This window comes from Adiantum capillus-veneris, chromosome 2 (genome assembly GCF_014529385.1).
Source record: "Adiantum capillus-veneris isolate H3 chromosome 2, ASM1452938v2, whole genome shotgun sequence".
NCBI lineage: Eukaryota > Viridiplantae > Streptophyta > Polypodiopsida > Polypodiales > Pteridaceae > Adiantum > Adiantum capillus-veneris.
In genome coordinates this window covers 54,487,291-54,507,411 of record NC_140932.1, presented here as the reverse complement: position 1 = coordinate 54,507,411, position 20,121 = coordinate 54,487,291, and the positions used below count along the sequence as shown (strand labels likewise).

General features: G+C 43.5%; 1 protein-coding gene across 1 annotated transcript; it reads left to right on the top strand.

Annotated features, from left to right (window-relative positions):
- Positions 1 to 9,959: 9,959 nt before the first annotated feature.
- Positions 9,960 to 17,683, top strand: LOC147462809 (uncharacterized). The gene is made up of 2 exons (XM_086494780.1): positions 9,960 to 10,055; positions 17,117 to 17,683. Exons 1-2 carry the CDS (start codon positions 9,960 to 9,962, stop codon positions 17,681 to 17,683), a joined length of 663 nt encoding a protein of 220 aa, XP_086350906.1.
- The last annotated feature ends 2,438 nt before the right edge of the window (positions 17,684 to 20,121 follow it).

Here is a 20,121-nt window from a genome sequence, read left to right as displayed (position 1 = left end):
GAGGCCACTTGGTTGTTAGTTGGCCTCATGTTTCCAGGAGTCCCATGGCAGCGGGTCGAGCGCGCTCTTTAGGTGACTGGTTAGAGTTCTCAGGCTTGTCAGAGGAGGTGCGGGGTTTCCAGCTACAAGGCATGAGAGGGGTGCAGAGCATGTGCCAGGACATCTCAGAGGCAGTTCCAGCTGAGTGGCTCACGCACCTCGAGCTAGTAGCACCCAGGTGGATGGAAGCCTTCACACGACTGGAGGTTCTCATCTCAGTCAGGGCCTGCTCAGAGACTGTTCCATCCCTTTTCTTCGAGCTTCAAGATGGGGGACGCTTACAGCGAGTTGCAGTAAAGGCCCCGCAGGCGGCAGTGTGCTGTTTTCAGAGGATCCGAGTAGTGGGCATCTGTGGGAGGACTTGTGTCATCGATCCTGACCCAGCAGCTCTTGAGACTGGATACTAGAGACTGTGGGCTTGGGAGTGTTGTCCACTACCACGAGTACAATGGGATCCTAGTGAGGGACTCTGGAGGGACCTTTCTCTTCTGCAGACCACCCAGGTGTCCCGTTCTTTCAGTACACTGTTTGATTGGGACGACATATACTAGCAGCACACAGAGAGGCCCGCCCCGCTGCAACACCTCATTGGCAGAAGGAGGGTCTCACAGTTGAGTTCTTGGCAGCCTTTTCAGAGAGGTTGTGGGACTCCAGACAGCCGAGGCGAGTCACCTTGTTTCACTGGTTGGTCACACACAGAGCTACAGCAGTTGGGAGCTGGCTAGTGCATAGTGGTCTCTCGGCCGCATGCAGCTTGTGACCATCTTGTGGAGAGTCTGCGTCATTGTCTTTGGGACTGTCCTTCGGCACAACAGGTGTGGCTTCGAGTTCTTCGGCTGATACCTGCTCTCTCCATGGCTCAACAGTACACTTCGGGAGCAGCGGCTTGGTCCACCCTCACGGGCCTGGTACTTCAGTTTGAGCTATCTTCCACCAGCAGGATGATAGTGATGCAGGAGGGGCGACCTACACTCCAGTCTGCCACAGAGCTTACTCCATAGGAGTGGCACAGTGAGGGAGAGGAGTGTTGGGAGCTCATCAGTGGCCTAACACTCTGGTTCATCTGGCAGGCCCGTTGCTTCTGCATCTTTGAGGCTCGCCATGTGCCACCAGCAGAGACTGTTCGCGATTTTTGGCTAAAGCTGATCCAAACTCTCGGAGGACAGCTAGAGAGACTACAGGGTAGCTCCGACCGCATGCGGGAGTGCAGAGAGGCTTCCCTTCGACTCTGGCGTCCTAGGCCTTTCTACACCATGGTCTAGGGTCTACTCCGATGGCACTACCGACCACCTGTGTAGCTTTTCCCTCCCCCCATCTCTTGATTTAGTCCCATTGTACATATGCTGGTTTTTTCATTGGGAGAGTCTCCCCACCATGGTTGTAGCCCTCTCTTGAAGAGGTGATTGTAGCCCTATGGGCAGTTTCAGTAACTAATAGAAGGATCTTTTTCTCGGAAAAAAAGTCCTTTTCAGCAATGCCTACAAACTTTTTCCAAAATGTACAATCATAATCTGAAGTGCGAGAGACACCCTTGCTTCGTATCTGCCGAAAACAGCCCAGAGCTTCCTAATCGTGACCTCGTCTTCAAGATGCACACGTATGTGATTGCATTTGAAAAGACACCCTTGCTTCGCATCCACTGAAGACAGCCTAGAGCAGCTTGACCCTACCCAAGTTGGGCATATCCCACAATCAATACATTCCAAGAGACAACATCTCAGACAGCAAGCTCCTCAAGCACCTTTTGTGCTTTTCGAAGTGCACCACATTAGGCACACATGTCGACCAAGGTGTTGCCAAGCACGACCAAGTAAATTGTTCTTTTGAGTAGTGCCGAGCGTGAAGACTCTATGTGTGATTTGAAGGATACGGCCAACACCATTCCTGCTGTCGCATTTATTGCAGAGTGTTATCTACAATAGAATGTGTAGCATCTGCCTTCTCAAGGGACTTTTGTTCAGTTGCTCGATGCTCCACCCATGCAAAGAAGCCAAAGAGGAGCAAGTTTCTAACCCTCGCAGGAGGATTTTGTGTGTGTCTATGTTTAGTCTGCAAAATGTGTCAATTGATCTGCCGTTGAAGGCCAAGTGCATCAGCCTTTGCTTCGTATCCGCTGAAAATAGCCTGAAGCTTCCTGACCCTGACCGTGCCTTCAAGGTGCACACGTATGTGATTGCATTTGGAGAGACACTCTCGCTTTGCATCCGCCAAAAATGGTCCAGAGCATCTTCGTGCTGTCGTACAAATGTGGTGGTCGGCCTCACATCAAAGAGCTGCATGTGTTTGATCAATCCGCTTGGACCTCCATAGCAAAGTCACAATCAACTTATCCTTTTCAGCAACGCCTGCAAAATTTTCCCAGAATGTACAATTATGATCTAATGTGCGAGAGACACCCTTGCTTCGCATATGCCGAAAACAGCCCATAGCTTCCTGACCCTGACCTCGCCTTTAGATGCACACGTATGTAATTGCATTTGGAAACACACCAGAGCTTCTTGGCCCTGCCCTAGTTGGGCATATCCCACAATCCGTACATTCCAAGAGAGGACATCTCATAGAGCAAGCTCCTCAAGCACGTTTTGTGCTTTATGAAGTGCACCACATTTGGAATACATGTCGACCAAGGTAGTGCCAAGCACGACCAAGGAAGCCCTCTTATTGAGTAGTGCCGAACATGAAGACTCCATGCCTCATTTAGAGGAGACATTCAACACCATTCCTGCTGCCGCATTTATTGTAGAGTGTTATCTACAATAGAATTGTAAAGTATTATCTACAATAGAATCTGTAGCATCTACCTTCCCAAGTGGATCAGCCCTTGCTTCGGATCCACCGCCGAAAAAAGCACAGAGCTTCATAACCCTGACATTGCCTTCAAGGTGCACACGTATGCGATTGCATTTGGAGAGACACCTCGCTTCGCATCCGCCGAAAATAGCTGAGAGCATCTTGGCCCTGTCATACAAATGTGGTCGCCAGCCTCACATCAAAGAGGTGCATGTGTTTGATCAACCCGCTTGGATCTCCATTGCAAAGTAACAACAGCTTCGTCATCCTTTTGAGCGACGCCTGCAAACTTTTCCCAAAATGTAAAATCATAATCTGATGTGCGAGGGACACCCTTGCTTCGCATCCGCAGAAAACAACCCAGAGCTTCCTGACCGTGACCTCGCCTTTAAGATGCACAAGTATGTGATTGTATTTGGAAAGACACCCTCGCTTCGCAGCTGCCAAAAACAGCCCAGAGTATCTTGGCCTTGCCTAAGTTGGGCATATCCCACAATCAGTGCATTCCAAGAGACGACATCTCAAACAGCAGGCTTCTCAAGCATGTTTTGTGCTTTACGAAGTGCACCATATTTGGCACAAATGTCAACCAAGGTATTCCCAAGCACGATCAAGGAAGCCCTCCTTTTGAGTAGTGCCTAACGTGAAGTCTTCTTGCCTGATTTTGGAAAGACACCCTCTTTTCGCATCCACCAAAAACAGCCCAGAGCATCTTGGCCCTGCCCAAGTTGTGCATATCCCACAATCAGTGCATTCTAAAAGACGACATCTCATACAGCAAGCTCCTCAAGCACGTTTTGTTCTTTACAAAGTGCACCACAGTAGGCATACATGTCGACCAAGGTAGTGCCAAGCATGACCAAGGCAGTCCTCCTTTTGAGTAGTGCCGAACGTGAAGACTCCATCCCTGATTTGAAAGAGATGGCCAACACCATTCCTGCTATCACATTTGTTGCAAAGTGTTATCTACAATAGAATTTGTACCATCTGCCTTCTCAAGGGGCTTTTGTTCAGTTGCTCGAAGCTCCGTCGATGCAGAGAAGCGAAACAGTAGTGAGTTTCTAACCCTAGCGGGAGGATTGTGTGTGTGTGTCGTCTCGAATATCTCAATTGATCTTCCGTTGGAGACCAAGTGGATCAGTCCTTGCTTTACATCCGCCGAAAACAGCTCAGAGCTTCCTGACCCTGACCTTGCCTTCAAGGTGTACACGTATGTGATTGCATTTAGAGAGACACCTTCACTTCGCACTGCCGAAATCAGCCCAAAGCATCCTGGCCCTGTCGTACAAATGTGGTGGTCAGCCTCACGTCAAAGAGTTGCATGTGTTTGATTAATCTGCTTGGACCTCCATTGCAAAGTCACAATCAGCTTCGTCCTCATTTTCAGCAATGCCTGCAAACTATTCCCAAAATGTAGAATCATAATCTGATATGGTAGAGACACCCTTGCTTCGCATCCGCCGAAAAGAGCCCACAGCTTCCTGCCCTTGCAAACATTGTGGTCGAAGAGACGACATCCTTGTCACAAAGCCCGGAAACAACTTGCGCTCTTGAAAGACCACAACTAGCATGCAAGTCAAACACCGTTAATTTTTAGAAGCCCCTGACTAACAATCTCATCAGGTTTGATTGGTCGTGTCAACGTCTTGCATAATGTCGAATGCCTTGAAGACGTAAGCATGGCTGATTGCATTTGGAAAACAGCGTAGGTCCATAGCCTACCCCGCACTATGTGCATATAGTCTTGATAAAGAGCTCTAGCCCTTCTTCCTGTGTCGCTATTGTGAGACTCTCTCTCTCTCTCTCTCTCTCTCTCTCTCTCTCTCAAAACCTCCACAGCTATGGGTGCTAGCCATGCTTTGTTGAAGATCTTTTGTTTCTTGTCCCTTCTAGCTCATGGAATGTCTGTGTCAAATAAATATAGGCCACCTTCCCGGATGAAGGAAGGGGCGCAGCGGCAAGTTCCTTCACCGCTTGCAGAACTACACCATACTTACAATTGTGCTCTACACCATACTTACAATTGTGCTCTCACATTCTCCGCTGTTCATAAGCCCCCTCAATCGGCAAATAGCCACAGTTTCTTCATTTTCATTGAGCCTCACATCCTCATCATATCAGCTCGCAGGCATCTCGCGACCTTTCCACCACTTCGATTTGCCCCGTACAATGATGAGAAACACCATGGATCAGCTTCAGTCGTCAATTTCGCAGCTCCCGGACCTCAACTTGGCACGCTCATCAGCAAAAGTGGAGATTTCATAGCCAAACGCACCCAAAGGGTGCATTTAAGGATTGTACCACTCCATCATCAATTGAATGAGGCTCGTTACACATCGCGTGGCCAACGATGGGCATGCTCGAGTGGATTCCAGCCGGCAAACGCTGATTGGTCTAGCAAAAGGACCAGCGCCCAAAAACAATGACGGCCAAAACCCCCCTGTCCATTGTTGGCGGGGCACGGCATCCTCAACCAGGTGGCACAACCAACAGGGTACGAATGCTTTGCTGAAAAGCAAGTGGTTTATTGAATTCTTATTCGAAACTGGGCTGGCTGGTGTGTAAAGCACGCATGTCCATCCCCAAACTTGGCAGAGCACCTGCCCATTGATTGTGTAACCATCATGCGTTTGATGAGCTATAAATTAAGCAGAAGGTTGGCCGGGGGGTTTTTTTTTTTTACCTTGATTATGTAAGATCGAATTTTGCAATAGAGGAAGGGGAGGCATGCCACTTGGCATGCGTTGATTTGATAAAAGAACTAGTAAAGCTATTTTTGTTTGGAGCGCAAAGTAAGAGGCCGCCCTCCTCGTACTTCTCTGTCGCCTTTCACGGTGCGATTTTCTGCAACTGCCAACAATAGACAGGCACAACAAAGCGAGAACAGTCAACAGGCTTCGTGAAGACAGATGTACGTATATAAGACAAGCTTCAAGAGAGGAGCGCTGCAGCAATCGACCGCTCCGAGAGAGAGAGAGAGAGAGAGAGAGAGAGAGAGAGAGAGAGAGAGAGAGCGAGAGAGCTGCAACCCCTTCCGCCATTGCCATTGGAAACGGTGTCTCTTGAAATGCACTGATTGCGGGATACCCACAGCGGGAGCAGGGACAAAAGCTATAGGCTGTTTTCAGCAAATGCAAAGTGATGGCTTTTGTCCAGATGAAATCACCTACACGTGCATCTTGAAGGCAGGCATGGCCAGGTAGCTAAGGCTGTTTCAGCAAATGCAAAGAGAGCAAATGCAATCACCTACACATGCAGCTTGAAGGCATCTGGCATCATGCAGTTGCTATCGGCAAAAGAGTTCACGATGATATTGTTATTCACGGGCCGTTGACAGAAAACTTCGTGCTTGGCACTGCCTTGCCTGTGTGTGCTCGATATGTATGCCAAATGTGGTGCACTTCAAAAAGCACAGAAAGTGCTTGAGAAGCTTCCTGTCCGGAATTCTCTTGGAGTGCATTGATTGCGGGATATGCACAACAGGAGCAGGGCCAGAAATCTTACCAAGGCAGCAGGATACATTTGTGATAGTGGGTTACTTGAAAATAACACATACTTAGCCAACACGTTAGTTAGTATGTATATCAAGCGTCGTTTACTTGCTCGAGCGCAATAAGTCCTTGTCGAGCTGACGTTGTGCTTGCCACTACTCGATATGTATACCAAATGTGGCACACTTCAAGAGCAGATTGAAGAGTGTACTGTTTGAAACGGCATCTCTTGGAATGCATTGATTGCTGGATACCGACAAACAGGAGCAGGGACAAAAAGCTCTAGGCTATTTTCAGCAGATGCAAAGTGATGGCCTTTGTTCAGATGAAATCACCTACGCGTGCATCTTGAAGGCATGTTGTTATTCAAGGGCTATTGACAGAAAACTTCGTGCTTGGCATTGCCCTGCTTGCCGAATGTGGTGCACTTTAAAAAGCACATAAAGTTCTTGAGGAGCTTCCTATTCGAGACGTCGTCTCTTGGAGTGCATTGATTGCGGGATATGCACAACAGGAGCAGGGCCAGAAATCTTACCAAGGCAGTAGGATCCAAGTGCGATAGTGGGTTACTTGAAAATAACACATACTTAGCCAACACGTTAGTCAGTATGTATGTCAAGCGTCGTCTACTTGTCCAAGCGTAGCAAGTCCTTGACAAGTTGTGTGCATAGCACTGCTCGATATGTATGCCAAATGTGGTTCACTTCAAAAGCAGCTTGAGGAGCTTACTATTTGAAACGATGTCTCTTGGAATGCACTGATTGCGAGATACCCACAACAGGAGCAGGGAAAAATAGCTCTAGGTTGTTTTCAGCGTATGCAAAGTGATGGCCTTTGTCCAGATGAAATCACCTATGCGTGCATCTTGAAAGCATACGGAGCCAGGTAGCCCTGGGCTGTTTTTAGCAGATGCAATGAGAGCAAATGCAATCACCTACATGTGTAGCTTGAAGACATCTGGCATCATGCAAGATGTTGGTATCGGTAAAGTGTTCACAATGATATTGTTATTCAGGGACTGTTGACAAAAAACTTCGTGCTTGGCACTGCCTTGGTTGACATGTATGCCAAAGGTGGTGTACTTCATAAAGCACAAAAAGGGCTTTCTGTCTCGAATGTAATCTATGGAAATGTACTAATCACGGGATATGCCCAACAGAGGTTGGGCCAAGAAGCTCTGGGCTGGTTTTAGCAGATGCAAAGAGAGGGAAGCTATCCAAATGCAATCACGTAGTCTTGTATCTTGAAGGCTTGTGGCATTAGGAAAGATGCTAATATGGGCAAAGGAATTCACGATGATATTGCTAGCCAGGGGCTGTAGAAAAGAAACGTTGTACTTGGCATTGCCTTGGTTGACATGTATTCCAGATGTGCTATGCTTCATAAAGCACTCTTTGTATGCGTGCACACCCCCCCCCCCCCCACACACACACACACACTTGATTCTCTCTATGCAGCACTCGTTTTCATTTTCACAGGGCAGAGAAATATCCACTACACAAGCAAACATGGAGAGTAAGAGACGAGTCTTTCTTTTGTGAGCTCACTTAAAGACTGTGTTGAAAAAAAGGATTTGTACCAAGCAACAGGATACATGCTGATATTTGCGATAGTGGGTTACTTGAAAATAACACATACTTAGCCAACACGTTAGTTAGTTTGTATGTCAAGCGTGATGGACTTGTTTGAGCGCACCAAGTCCTTGACGAGCTTTGGGCTGTTTTCAGCAAATGGGAAGTGAGGGCCTTTCTTCGGCATGTGGCTTTATGCAAGATGCTATTAAAAAGAGAAATCGTGCTTGGCAATGCCTTCGTCGATATGAATGTCAAATGTGGTGCACTTCAGAAAGTACAAAGGCTAGAGGAGCTTACTTTTCGGAATGGCGTGCACTAATTGGGGGATACGCGAATAGGAGTAGGGCCAGAAAGCTCTAGGCTGATTTCAACAAATGCAAGGTGAGGGCCTCTGTCCCGATGCAATAACCTAGGCATGCATCTTGAAGGCATGTGACTCTATGCAAGATGATGATATGGGTTTAAAAATTCAGTCAGGGGCTGTTGTCGTGCTTGGCAATGCCTCAGTCCATATGTATGCCAAATGTGTTGCACTTCAAAAAGCACAAAAAGTGCTCGAGGAGCTTCTTGTCCAAAATGTCGTCTCTTGGACTGCATTGATTGTGGGATACGTGCAACAAGAGCAGGGCCAAAAATCTCCAAGCTGGGGTTAGTCAGGGGCTTTTGCAAACTATTGGTGTGCTTAGCAATGTCTTTGTTGATATGTATGCCAAATGTGGTGCTCTTGGGCGGGATGTTATCTCTTGGAATGCACTAATTGCAGGATACGCCCAATAGGGGCAAGGCCAGGAAGCTTGGGACTTTTTTCAATAGATGCACAGCGAGAGACACTATCACCTATGCATGTATAAGGTATGTGGCTCTATGCAAGATGCTCTTGAAAAGAGATGTCGTGCTTGGGCTTAGCCGGCTCCTGAGGACACTTGAGAATGACCCCGAGGCAGCTATGGCCAACAGGAACAGGGCTAGAAAGTGAGTGCTTGAGAAGCTTCCTGTCCGGTACGTCGCCTCTTGGAGTGCATTGATTGTGAGATATGTACAATAGGAGCAGGTCAGAAAGCTCTAGACTGTTTTTAGCAGATGCAAAGCAAGGACCTCTCCTGATGCAATCTCACACACAACAGGAGCAGGGCCAGAATGCTCTCGACTATTTTCAGCGGATGCAAATCAAGGACCTCTCCTAATGCAATCACACAAGTGTGCATCTTGAAGACATGTAGTTCTATGCAAGATGCTCTTGAAAAGAAATGTCGTGCTTGGTACTGCGTTGGTCGATTCCTATGCCAAATGTGGTGCACTTCAGGAAGCACAAAAAGTGCTTGAGGAGCTTACTATTTGAAATGGCATGCACTGATTGCGGGATATGCACAATAGGAGCAGGGTAAAAAGCTAGTGCTTGAGGAGCTTCCTATCTAGAACATCATTTCTTCGAGTGCATTGACTGCGGGATACGCACAACAGGAGAACGATAAAAAAGCTCTAGGCTATTTTCGGTGGATGCAAAGTGAGGGCCTCTCTCGTAATGCAATCACATACGCGTACAGCTTGAAGGCATGTGGCTCTACGTAAGATGCTGATATGGGCATAAAAATTCACGTTGATATTGTTAGTCAGGGGTTCTTGAAAAAGATGTCGTGCTTGGAAATGCCTTAGTTGACATGTTTGGTAAATGTGGTGCACGTCAAAGAGTGCAAGAACTTCTTGAAAATCTTCTTGTCCGGAGTGTGGACTCTTGGAACGCGCTGATTACAGGATTTGCCCCACAAGGGTAGGGCTAGAAAGCTCTAGTCTAAGTCTAACAAATGCGAAGCGATGGCCTCTCTTTAAATTGCAGGATTTGCTCCAAAAGGGTAGCACCCCAAAGCTCTAAGTTGTTTTCAACAGATGCGAAGCAAGGGCTCTTGGAGAAAGATGTCGTGCTTAGACGTGTTTTGATCGACATGTATGCCAATTGGGGTGCCCCAAAGACTGCGACATTGTGTATGTGTGCGTGTGAGCCTACGCATGGACATTAAGGCAGATTCAACATACCTTGAAACCAAGTACAACAAAAGTAGCACAGGTAATGGTAGGCATGATAGCAAAAGTAAATGCGACAGTCGACATGTTTGCAAAGGATGCTGATGGCAGAACATATACTATTGGGAAGGTGGCGAACAATGTAAGGAAGGTCTAGATGCGTATCCATCCAAGATTGTGCTTTGATCCACACAACCAATACCAAAGGTACACTTATATTCCATATTTTGATTCCTTTATGTGATCCCAAAAGTACTTAGATTGCATCATGTACACATTAAAGTAATGAATTAAAAATCTACGTCATTTTCATTCAAAAAAAAATTAGATGAAGGTGACAAGGACTGAAGAATGTTTTTGATGCCAAACAAAGGGACACATGGACAATACACGACAACAACGTGGAATGATACATGTCTTCATAAAACATCGGTAATGAGTTCTTCCTTGTACAACTATAGTATTTTTACAATTAGAAAATCCCTCCAACATTGGAGGGGAAGCATAAGTCCCCCTTCAATATTGGAGGTGATAAAAGTGGCAGGGGAAGGGCACGTTCCCTACGGTATTATTATAATTGTGGACAATGGTGAGAACTCCACACCATACATACGTATGGTTTTTTCGTTTTTTAATGGGCACAAGCATTGCAAATGCACGCAATGCATCTCTCCATTTTTATTATAACGTGAAAATTTTCACATCTACACATTTTTTACTGCAAAATCTCATTTGTGATGCGAGGTCTTAGAGTTTTTGGCGAAAGCTTCGAGGAGAGATGCTATGGAGCTTTCAGAATAAGAGATGATATGACATGAAAGGTACAACATTGCTTCTCTTGTTTAATTCACACCATTTCCATAGCAAATCAATCAAGGCATACTAGTTTGTAGAAGAGAGTCGAATTAAAAAAGGGAAGGAAAGTACAAAGTACCCAGGGAAAGGGGAAAGGGGACATCTTAACAAAAAAGAAAAAGATTACAACTGAAGGTATCTCTGAGCAAGATTCAGTCCTGAAGACTCATACATGAAAAAACACATGTGTCTCCACTTTGCCACGTAGTAGACTTTTGGATAGTTTTGACTTCAACACGTGAGGCTACTTTGACAAGATTCATACAGTCCATTATAATCCCTCTTAAGCTGAAAGACAGTGGTAGAGGGGAACTAGAGTGATTGAGGCCAAAAGTAGCTTTACACCTCTCCAACCATATCATCCATAAAAAGGCCCCTATGAGGGTAGTCCAAAGTGGGATACCCAAAAAACTACACTCACCCAATAGAATGGCTCTCCAATTAATAGTGTGACAGGATTTTTGAAGTTCAACTTTGAACAAAAAATTGGAATTACAAGATACAAATAGGATCACAGATTCTTCATGCCTTCTACATCTAGAACAAATGCCATTTGATATACCCAACTTCTAGGCTTTAGCTCATGTCCATAGCCCCTGATGTAACACTAACCACATGAGAGGAAAGTCCCAGAGACATTTAAATCTGTATTCCCATTGTTTTGTTTGCCATTGAAGATCCCACCTTCTGTTGAGGTTTTTCACTAGATTTGAGTCCATCCTGTAGGGTCTACATTTATGGAGTTAAACATGATGACACATCTCTGACAAAGTAAGGTGACTGCTCTTAAAGCATTGTTGTAGCTTTGTTGAGAATACTTTACTTCTTTCATAAGCTAGCTCTACACAACCTTGGAAATGGTAAATGTGAGCATAAGCTCCTCTAGAAACAGTACCACTCCATCTTTGAAGATGTCCTTTCAGCATCTAAGGCCAGATTTGAAGCATTTGTGAGCCTTCCTTGAAAGGCCCCAACCTTTTGATTTGTAAAGCCAACCAAACCATATTGAGAATGCCTAGGCCTCCTTGTTCCTTTAGACAACAACATATTTTCCATGACACTTTTGGCAAGATACTTGTTGATTATTGCACCATGTAAAACCTGTGTTTTGAAGCATCCATCAAAGTGTGCCTATCAATAAGCTCATCCCAAAACAATTTTTCATTTCCTTGGATGTTTTGACCTAATGCATTAAGTCTGTCATTAATATTGGTAACCATGTTAAAATCACCAACAATAAGCAAAGGGGAGGGTAGTTCATTAAGCTCTGTCCACGTGAGAGTCCTATCAGAAATAGAATTGGAAGCATATAGACTGACTACTATGTAGTTCAGAAGCTCCTTCAATGAAACTGCTATCCATTGTCCTTTTTGACTTTGCTTTATGTCTGTAATGGCATGTTCATGCTTGAGTTGTATCTCAATGGCAGCCCCTCCTTTACCTGGAGGATGGTTAGTGTAGAACCATTTGTGGACACTACTGATTTTCTTTAGATTAGCATCCAAAGAAAAACCCTTGACTTTAATCTCCTATAAGAAAATAAATTTGTTTGAAGATCAATTTCAGTAATCCAGTTTTTAATACTTATAGCTCTTAAAGGGTCGATTAAACCCTTGCAATTGTAGGAAAGGCCTCTGATGGATTGGTTCATTTTTTAAAAGCTTTGGAGGTTTTGACAAAAGCCTCTAAAACTCTGTTGGGATCGTTGTTCTTTTCTTTTTTCTTTTTGGGTTTAACACCAAGTTGTGGCAGGGTTTCTTCTTCAGCTTGTGTCATGAGGATATCAACTGAGGCATCAGGAGATTGAGAGAACTTATTCAACTCAACATTATCATGATTTTGCAATTCTCAACTGAAGTGGTCCACATCACCTCTCTCATCTGATTGCATAGCTGCTTGTTGACGAGATTTCTATAAAATTTGAGTTGTAGCTATGTTGGCCTTAGTGTATAAGGATTTTGAATCTAAGGAAAGACCCTTGGCATTATCCATTGGACTCTCAGGTGGTATCATTTCTTTCAACTATTGGGGGATGCTATTGTTGCCTGTTCATGAGAAGATTAATGAGTAACATCATTAGGGTTGTCAAATTAAGAAGGATTATTTTTAGGCTCCCCCTCCTCTTCAATCAGGGAAGGGTCAAATACCTCTTCAAGCAAAGCTCCAAACTTATTTACATTCCTATTGTTGTTTCCTCGAGGAGTGTTTCTGTTTTTGTAACTTTGACTTCCTTGAAATTATTAGTTTATTTCTGTAATTTACTGGCAAGATATGGGCAGTCTTTTATGAGATGAGCTTGTTTTAGACAATGAAAACAAGCATTGGGTAAGTTCCTATAAACCACCATTTGTGCATGCAGAATCTGTCCTTGTTGGTCTTTGATGAGCACAATATCTCTTAACATATTATCAATGGTCCCATTTGGGATTGATGCCATTGGAGGGCTTTTGCCCTAAGACTTTACCCACTTGGCTCCCTAACTATTTAAGCCAAGGATAGAACTCAATAGGGAATTCACAAAAGTCCACCCAAATAGGAATGCTAGAAGGCTTCTTCCCTTTAGGTTCAAAGCCTATATGCCATTTGAAGACTGACATTGGAGTGTAGTTGTTCGGTAGGTATTACACCTGAGAGGGGAAGATGTTTCTAGATTCCCATTCTTGAGATATCCACTACTTCAAAACTTTAATTGGAGGACGGATACCATGACAAAGACCAACTCTCTCTTGCATCTGTTTAAACCACTGGGTCAATTATGCAGTATTCACCACTATTTTCCCATCTGTTGCTTCATGTTCATCAGCATTGAGGGAGGAATCCTCTACATCAATTGGTTCTTTACCACATAGTTATGGTCTTCTACAGCTTTGGGAGATGTTCGAACATTGCCAACATTGGGAGATTGGGGTTTAATGGGCATGGCCTCTTGGGCATTTTCAATGTTTTGCCAGACATTTGAGACAATAGAAAAGTATCCATTATGGCGGACAATATTGAGATTTACTTGTTGATGCGGAAGTTGGTGGAACATTATGGGTGTTGGTGCTTCCCTTTGTATCACCATATTAGTTCTAGGTGAGTGGAAGAGGTCATGCTAAAGATGTTGATGCATAAATGCAATAGGCTTGAAGGAGGGGCACTCTTGAACCGCCTACGCATAGGATAGAGATGGTTGCCCTCCATGTTTGACATGGGGAGGAGGTCCCCCTATTGGATGAAACGGGGATGAAACTAGGGATTTCATTAACGTGTTCACAAATGAGTGAACACATTAATAACACAATTTATGTTGTGATCACATATATATTCACACAACTTTTGCAATAATTGGCTTAAACTTGTTCTGTCTATAAACCCTCCGGGATTTAGATATTTCTGGCGGGCCGGTCAAGAATATCTAAATTCTGACGTACTATGTCATAACTATAAATAGCAGATGATTAGCCGCATTTTTAGCTTTTTGGAAAATATTTCCTTTGTTTAGAACTCCCGGTTGGCTAGAAGGGTCCTTTTTGGGAAGAATGTCCTTATTTTAGGGACAATCATCTTTCCTTATAGGCTCGCCTACGGCTAGTGAGCCACTAGTCTTGAGTTCTTTTAATTGTGGGCAGATGTGGTTCGTAGCTATTACCTGTGGAGATTTATGGACAAAGTTGAAGTCACTTGAGCTTGTTTGCATTTGAGTAGCACAGGTAATTTATATGTTGCTTGCTCCTTTTTATTGTTTTATAAACGATTTGATGGAGATAAGAGTCTTGCTTAGGAGCGAGTATTGATTCTTGATATTTGATATGATCCACATTAAACAAGGGTCTATTGTCTTATACTAGAGTATTAAGGAAAGCAAAAGTTACAAGTTTTATCATCCGCAAACAAAGCATACCTTGGTCTCATGAGATGTTGTGTTTGTGGAAAATTTTGTTCAACCCTTGCTGTTGTCATGTACTAGTGACAGTAATGTAAGCTCACAGGACACTTGTGACACTTTGTTGCCTCTTTTGAGTGGTGGAAGTTTAAATTAAATTCCAATGAGACAAATGTGTAAAGTATCCTTAATTGGGTACAAAAGACATCCTTCATTGGGTGTGCAATGTGCATTGTATGTATGCTATTAATTTTATGCATTTTAATTTGAAAACACATAGTTTTATGGTTTAAAGATTACTTGCATTTATCATGCTATGATGCTTGAGGTTCTAAAAATTGATATTTATTCGTCTACAAAGATTAATATATGTGTTTTTAGAGAATATCAAAACTATCGATTAAGTAGGTCTATATATTTGACTATGCATGTAAAGTAACCTTAAAGAAAAATACTACATAATCTAAAAATTTTGAGCCATACTGTGGAGTTAGCATGAGTTGTCATGGATGTTATTCTTTGTTAAAGTAGAAACAATAAAAAACGTATTTGGCGATCTCTTGTGTTAAAGCATAATAAACACAATACTTGAAATTTTAAAATACCTTTAAATTGTTGTGTGGCTATATTTTATCATCAAAATCATTGTGTGTAGAGATGTACGTCTTTGTGATATGTGAGTATCTTTGTTGTTACTTTAGTTATCTACTCATTGTTTTATGCTTTGTTGAATAGGTTATTTGAGATGGAAGAAAACGTTGGACCTAGTGATAGAACCCAAATTCAAAAAGCATGAGCACCATGTACGATTAGTGCTTGAAAAGCTTCGTGCATCAGGGCTATATGCAAAGTTAGAGAAGTGCTCTTTTCATCAATCTAAGGTGAAATTTCTTGGTTATGTTATCTCTGAAAAGGGAATCTCCATGGATCCAAAGAAGGTTCAAACCATCCTTGATTGGGAGACACCTACCTCGATAAGAGATGTTCAATGTTTCCTCGGATTTGCAAATTTCTATCGTATCTTTATACAAGGATACTCCAAGGCGGTTACAGCACTCACAAGGTTGATAGGCCATAATAAGTTTGTCTAGGACTCAGAGGCCGCGAAAGCTTTTTAGACTCTCAAGCAAGCTTTCACAACCGCACCCATTCTAATTCACACAAAGCCTTTCATCCTAGAAACAGACACTTCAGATTTTGCCCTTGGCGCTATTCTATCCCAAGTAGGAGAGGATGGTCGAGTACATCCAGTGGCTTTTCATTCCCGCAAGTCAATTATGAAATCCATGACAAAGAGCTCTTAGCAATCATCGACTCCTTCAACGCTTGGCGTCACCTACTTGAAGAAGCTCCTCATAAGATCACTGTCTATACAGATCACAAGAATTTGGAATACTTCATGGCATCCCGTGTCTTGAATCATCGCCAAGCCAGGTGGAGTGGTATCCTATCAAGGTTTGATTTTCTTATCTCTTATAGACCTGGCCATCAGCAAGGTAAGCCAGATACCTTATCAAGAAGATCCTACCTTGCAGCTAGAAAAGGCGACGCAGCATTTGATCAACAAGAGTTAGTGATTTTGAAACCTGAGCAGTTTAAGCTAAACGCCACCATGAGCCAAGCTCATGAAGATTCTATTTTTCTTTCTAAGGTGAAGACACAAATTGCCAAAGACCCACTTGCTCAAAATATTAGACAACAACTATAAGGACAAGAGGTTAATGAGGACTTTCAAGAAATTAATGGACTACTTTATTATAAGGGTCTTCTCTATATTCCGCCAGGATCAACACGCTTGGAGGTACTTTAGCAACGGCACGATCTTCCATCAGCAGGGCATTTTGGGATTAATAAGACAATTGAGCTTCTCTCCCGTGACTTTTGGTGGCCTCAAATGTGGAAGCTTGTCAAGGAGTATGTAGGCACTTGTGACACTTGCAATAGATCAAAGGCCCCTCGTCATCGTCCTCATGGGTTACTCCATCCCTTGCCCATTCCAAGCAAACCATGGTCATCCATCTCCATGGATTTCATTGTAGAGCTACCCTTGTCACAAGGATTTGACTCCATTTTAGTAGTCGTGGATCGGTTTACAAAAATGGCACACTTCATTCCAACCGCTAAAACCATCACCAGTGAAGATACGGCCAAACTCTTTCTACAACATATCTATCGTTATCACGAATTACCGGATGACATAATTTCTGATCGAGGCCAACAATTCATCTCTAGCTTTTGAGAAAGCTTATTCAAGCTACTCGAAGTACAAATCAACCTCTCCTCAGCCAATCACCCACAAAGTGATGGACAAACAGAGAGAGTAAATCAAGTTTTGGAACAGTAATCTTCGTTGTACTATCAACTATCACCAAGATAATTGGGTCAAGCTCCTACCGCTACCAGAATTCTCTAATAATAACAGTTTTCATGCCTCCACCTGTCACATTCCATTCTTTGCTAATTATGGTTAACATCCGAAATAGGATATCCACAGACACCATCAAGTCAAGAATCCAGCTGCTATTCATCTTACACAACAATTATCTACAGTTCACAAAGAACTTACAATTCATATCAAAGAAGCTCAATCCAAGTATAAGGATAGTGCAGATTTCCATCGCATGCAACATCCAAAATACAAAGAAGGGGATAAAGTGTGGCTCCTCCGACGTAATCTGCGTTCAACTCGTCCCTGTCAAAAGCTTGATTATCGAAGGCTTGGCCCATTTAAAATTATATGTCAAGTCAATCCACTCACCTATCGACTCCAGTTGCCCTCATCCATGAAAATCCATCCAGTCTTTCATGTCTCAGTCCTAGAACCTTGTCACACATCTAAGATCCCAGGAAGAGCCCTACAACCACCTCCTCCGATTGAGATTCAAGGACATGACGAATATGAGGTCGAGAAAGTCCTAGATTCTCGAGTTTTGCGTGGCAGGTTACAGTACTTGGTGCATTGGAAAGGCTATGATGTCAGTGAACGAACCTGGGAACCAACACACAATCTTCAGCATGCATCTCTCAAAGTCCAAGAGTTCCATCGATAGCATCCATAGAAGCCCCAGTCAAGGAACACCACTGCTCCTCGTGGAACTTGTCGCTAGAGGAGGGGATAATGTCATGGATGCTTGAGAGTCAGTCTCACTACCTGCATCATCGTCTATGCTATCGCCTACATCATCACTAGAAGGTTCTAGAAGAATCTAGAAGATTCTAGAAGGTTCTAAAAGTATCAAGGAGATTCTAGAAGTTTCTAGAAGCTTGGAGAAGATTCTATAAGAATCTAGAAGTTTCTGAAAAGCTCTAGAAAGTTGAAGAAGGATCTAGAAGGTTCTAGAAGAATTAGAAGGATCAAGAAGTTTCTAGAAGCTTGGAGAACATTCCGGAAGAATCTAGAAGTTTCTGGTAAGCTCTAGAAAGTTGAAGAAGGATCCAGAAGGTTCTAGAAGAACTAGAAGGATCAAGAAGGTTCTAGAAGATTCTAACCTCCTCAAGAAGAACCTAGAAAGTTCTAACCTCCTCAAGTAACCTCCTCAAGCACTAGTATAAATAGGGGTCTTGGGCCACAAGCCCCTTAGTCTTGCCAACACTAGTTGTGAGGCTCCTATGAGGAAATCCCTCTTCTAGTTCTTATGTTCAAGTCTCGTCCTTGCAATCAAGCCTTGTCTTGAACTCAAGTCATGTAATCCAAGTCTTGTATCTAGCTCTCTTAATAAATTATTAAGTGTTGTAATCAATATTAAACTTATCATCAAGTCCAAGTTCTTGTACATTGTGAGCGCCTCCTCTTACTCTCTTCTAGCTCTATACACGCCCATAACAACACATGTTCGGCGAATAGTCATGCCTCTTCAACGAATGGCTGTACCTTTACGCTGAAGGGTCATGACTCTACAGCAAAGAGACACGACTATTGGCCTAAAGTCATGTCTTTTGACCTATGGTCATGTCTCTTCATCGTGTCTCTTTAGTTTCTATAAGAACGCCCTTGTAACACATTTCAAGCATTCAATCAATCAAACGCAGAGTCTTGTCTCTGAGTACAGTTCAAGTTTCTTAAGTCTTAATCATGAGTTTAAGTACTTAATTAAGGATTAGTAACTAGAATCCTTACAAATAGCATATTTCAAACTTTGGAAACCGCGATGTCAATGTCAAAAGGGAAGCCTTGCGTCACATAAGTACTCATGGAGTTCCGGTGCTCATAGCAAAAGAAAGTCGACCTTGTCGAGCATTCATAAATAATCGACCTTGTCGAATTGTGCAATGTATTGAAAAACAAAAAAATACTTGCAAGAGATGTAACTCATACTTGCTTGGCTTGATTACTGTTATCTTGAGGATTTGAAGACGGAGCCTTGCTCCTGTGTGATGTCTTAGAAAACTTGTCAGATCACGCTTCGCCAACAATGGTGGATCATGTCCTTGTTTGAGTGCATCATGGGCAGACATTTTGCCTAGAAATCAGGCCCTAACAACTTGCTTGACATCTTTTTGAAATTGTAGTTAATAGCCGAGTACTTGTGCCTCCTTCATCAAGGCTAGCAATGGACGTGCCGATCTCCATGAGATTCTCAAGCACTACCATGCCCTGACCTTTGCCAGGCATGGGAAGAAGCCTTGCTCTTAAACGAGATCATTTTTCACTCAAGCCTTGCTTGACTTTTTACGTACTCATGCCGACTAGCCTTGCCGTCGTAATAATACATCTATTGTTTGTCAAGAGTTTTCCTACTTCCTACTGTCGAAGGCCTTGCCTGATCCAAACCTGTAGCAAGATGTACCATGTTTGAAACAAAAACAAAACACCTCATAGAGAGTTCCACTTTCGGAAGCATAGAAGGTTGCCTCCCTTGTTTTCTATCAAGCTTCCGAATTTGCCGACTCTAATCATGGTCGTGCTTCTACTTTGAACACATTGGAGCTTTTACTTCGGCCATCAACACAGTGCACCTTGCATGCTATGCATGTAGAATGTGATTGCTTGCTGTCGTTTTATCCACAATTGACATGCCTTGGTAGTTTAGACTTAATTTTGAAACACGAATTTTCAATCCCATGCAAGCATCACATGGCTTCTCTGGCCATCGTATGACCCACATGCTACCCATTACCGACACCCTATTTCCTGTCCATACCCGATGACCCGTTGTGGGATAGGCCCCTTAGGGTGATCCACCATGTGTAAAATCACCTTCAAAAAATCCATGGCGATGTCGGCAACATGCACCGAGGAGCAAGGAAGCAATAGAGCCTGCTCGGATGGGGTCACGGTACAAACAAATTTCGCTACACTTTTCGTTGCGTACCCGTCAAGCCTAACCACAGCCGATTCGGTACAGATCCACCCCGGCTCCTTCATGTTAAACTTTAGGCATCTCAAGTGAACTGCCCAATGTGATCCCATTATTTAGTTTGGCTTTTAGGTATTTATTTTACTTATTTGTCAAAGTCTTGGGTAGGGCAATTTACTGAGGGTGCTATA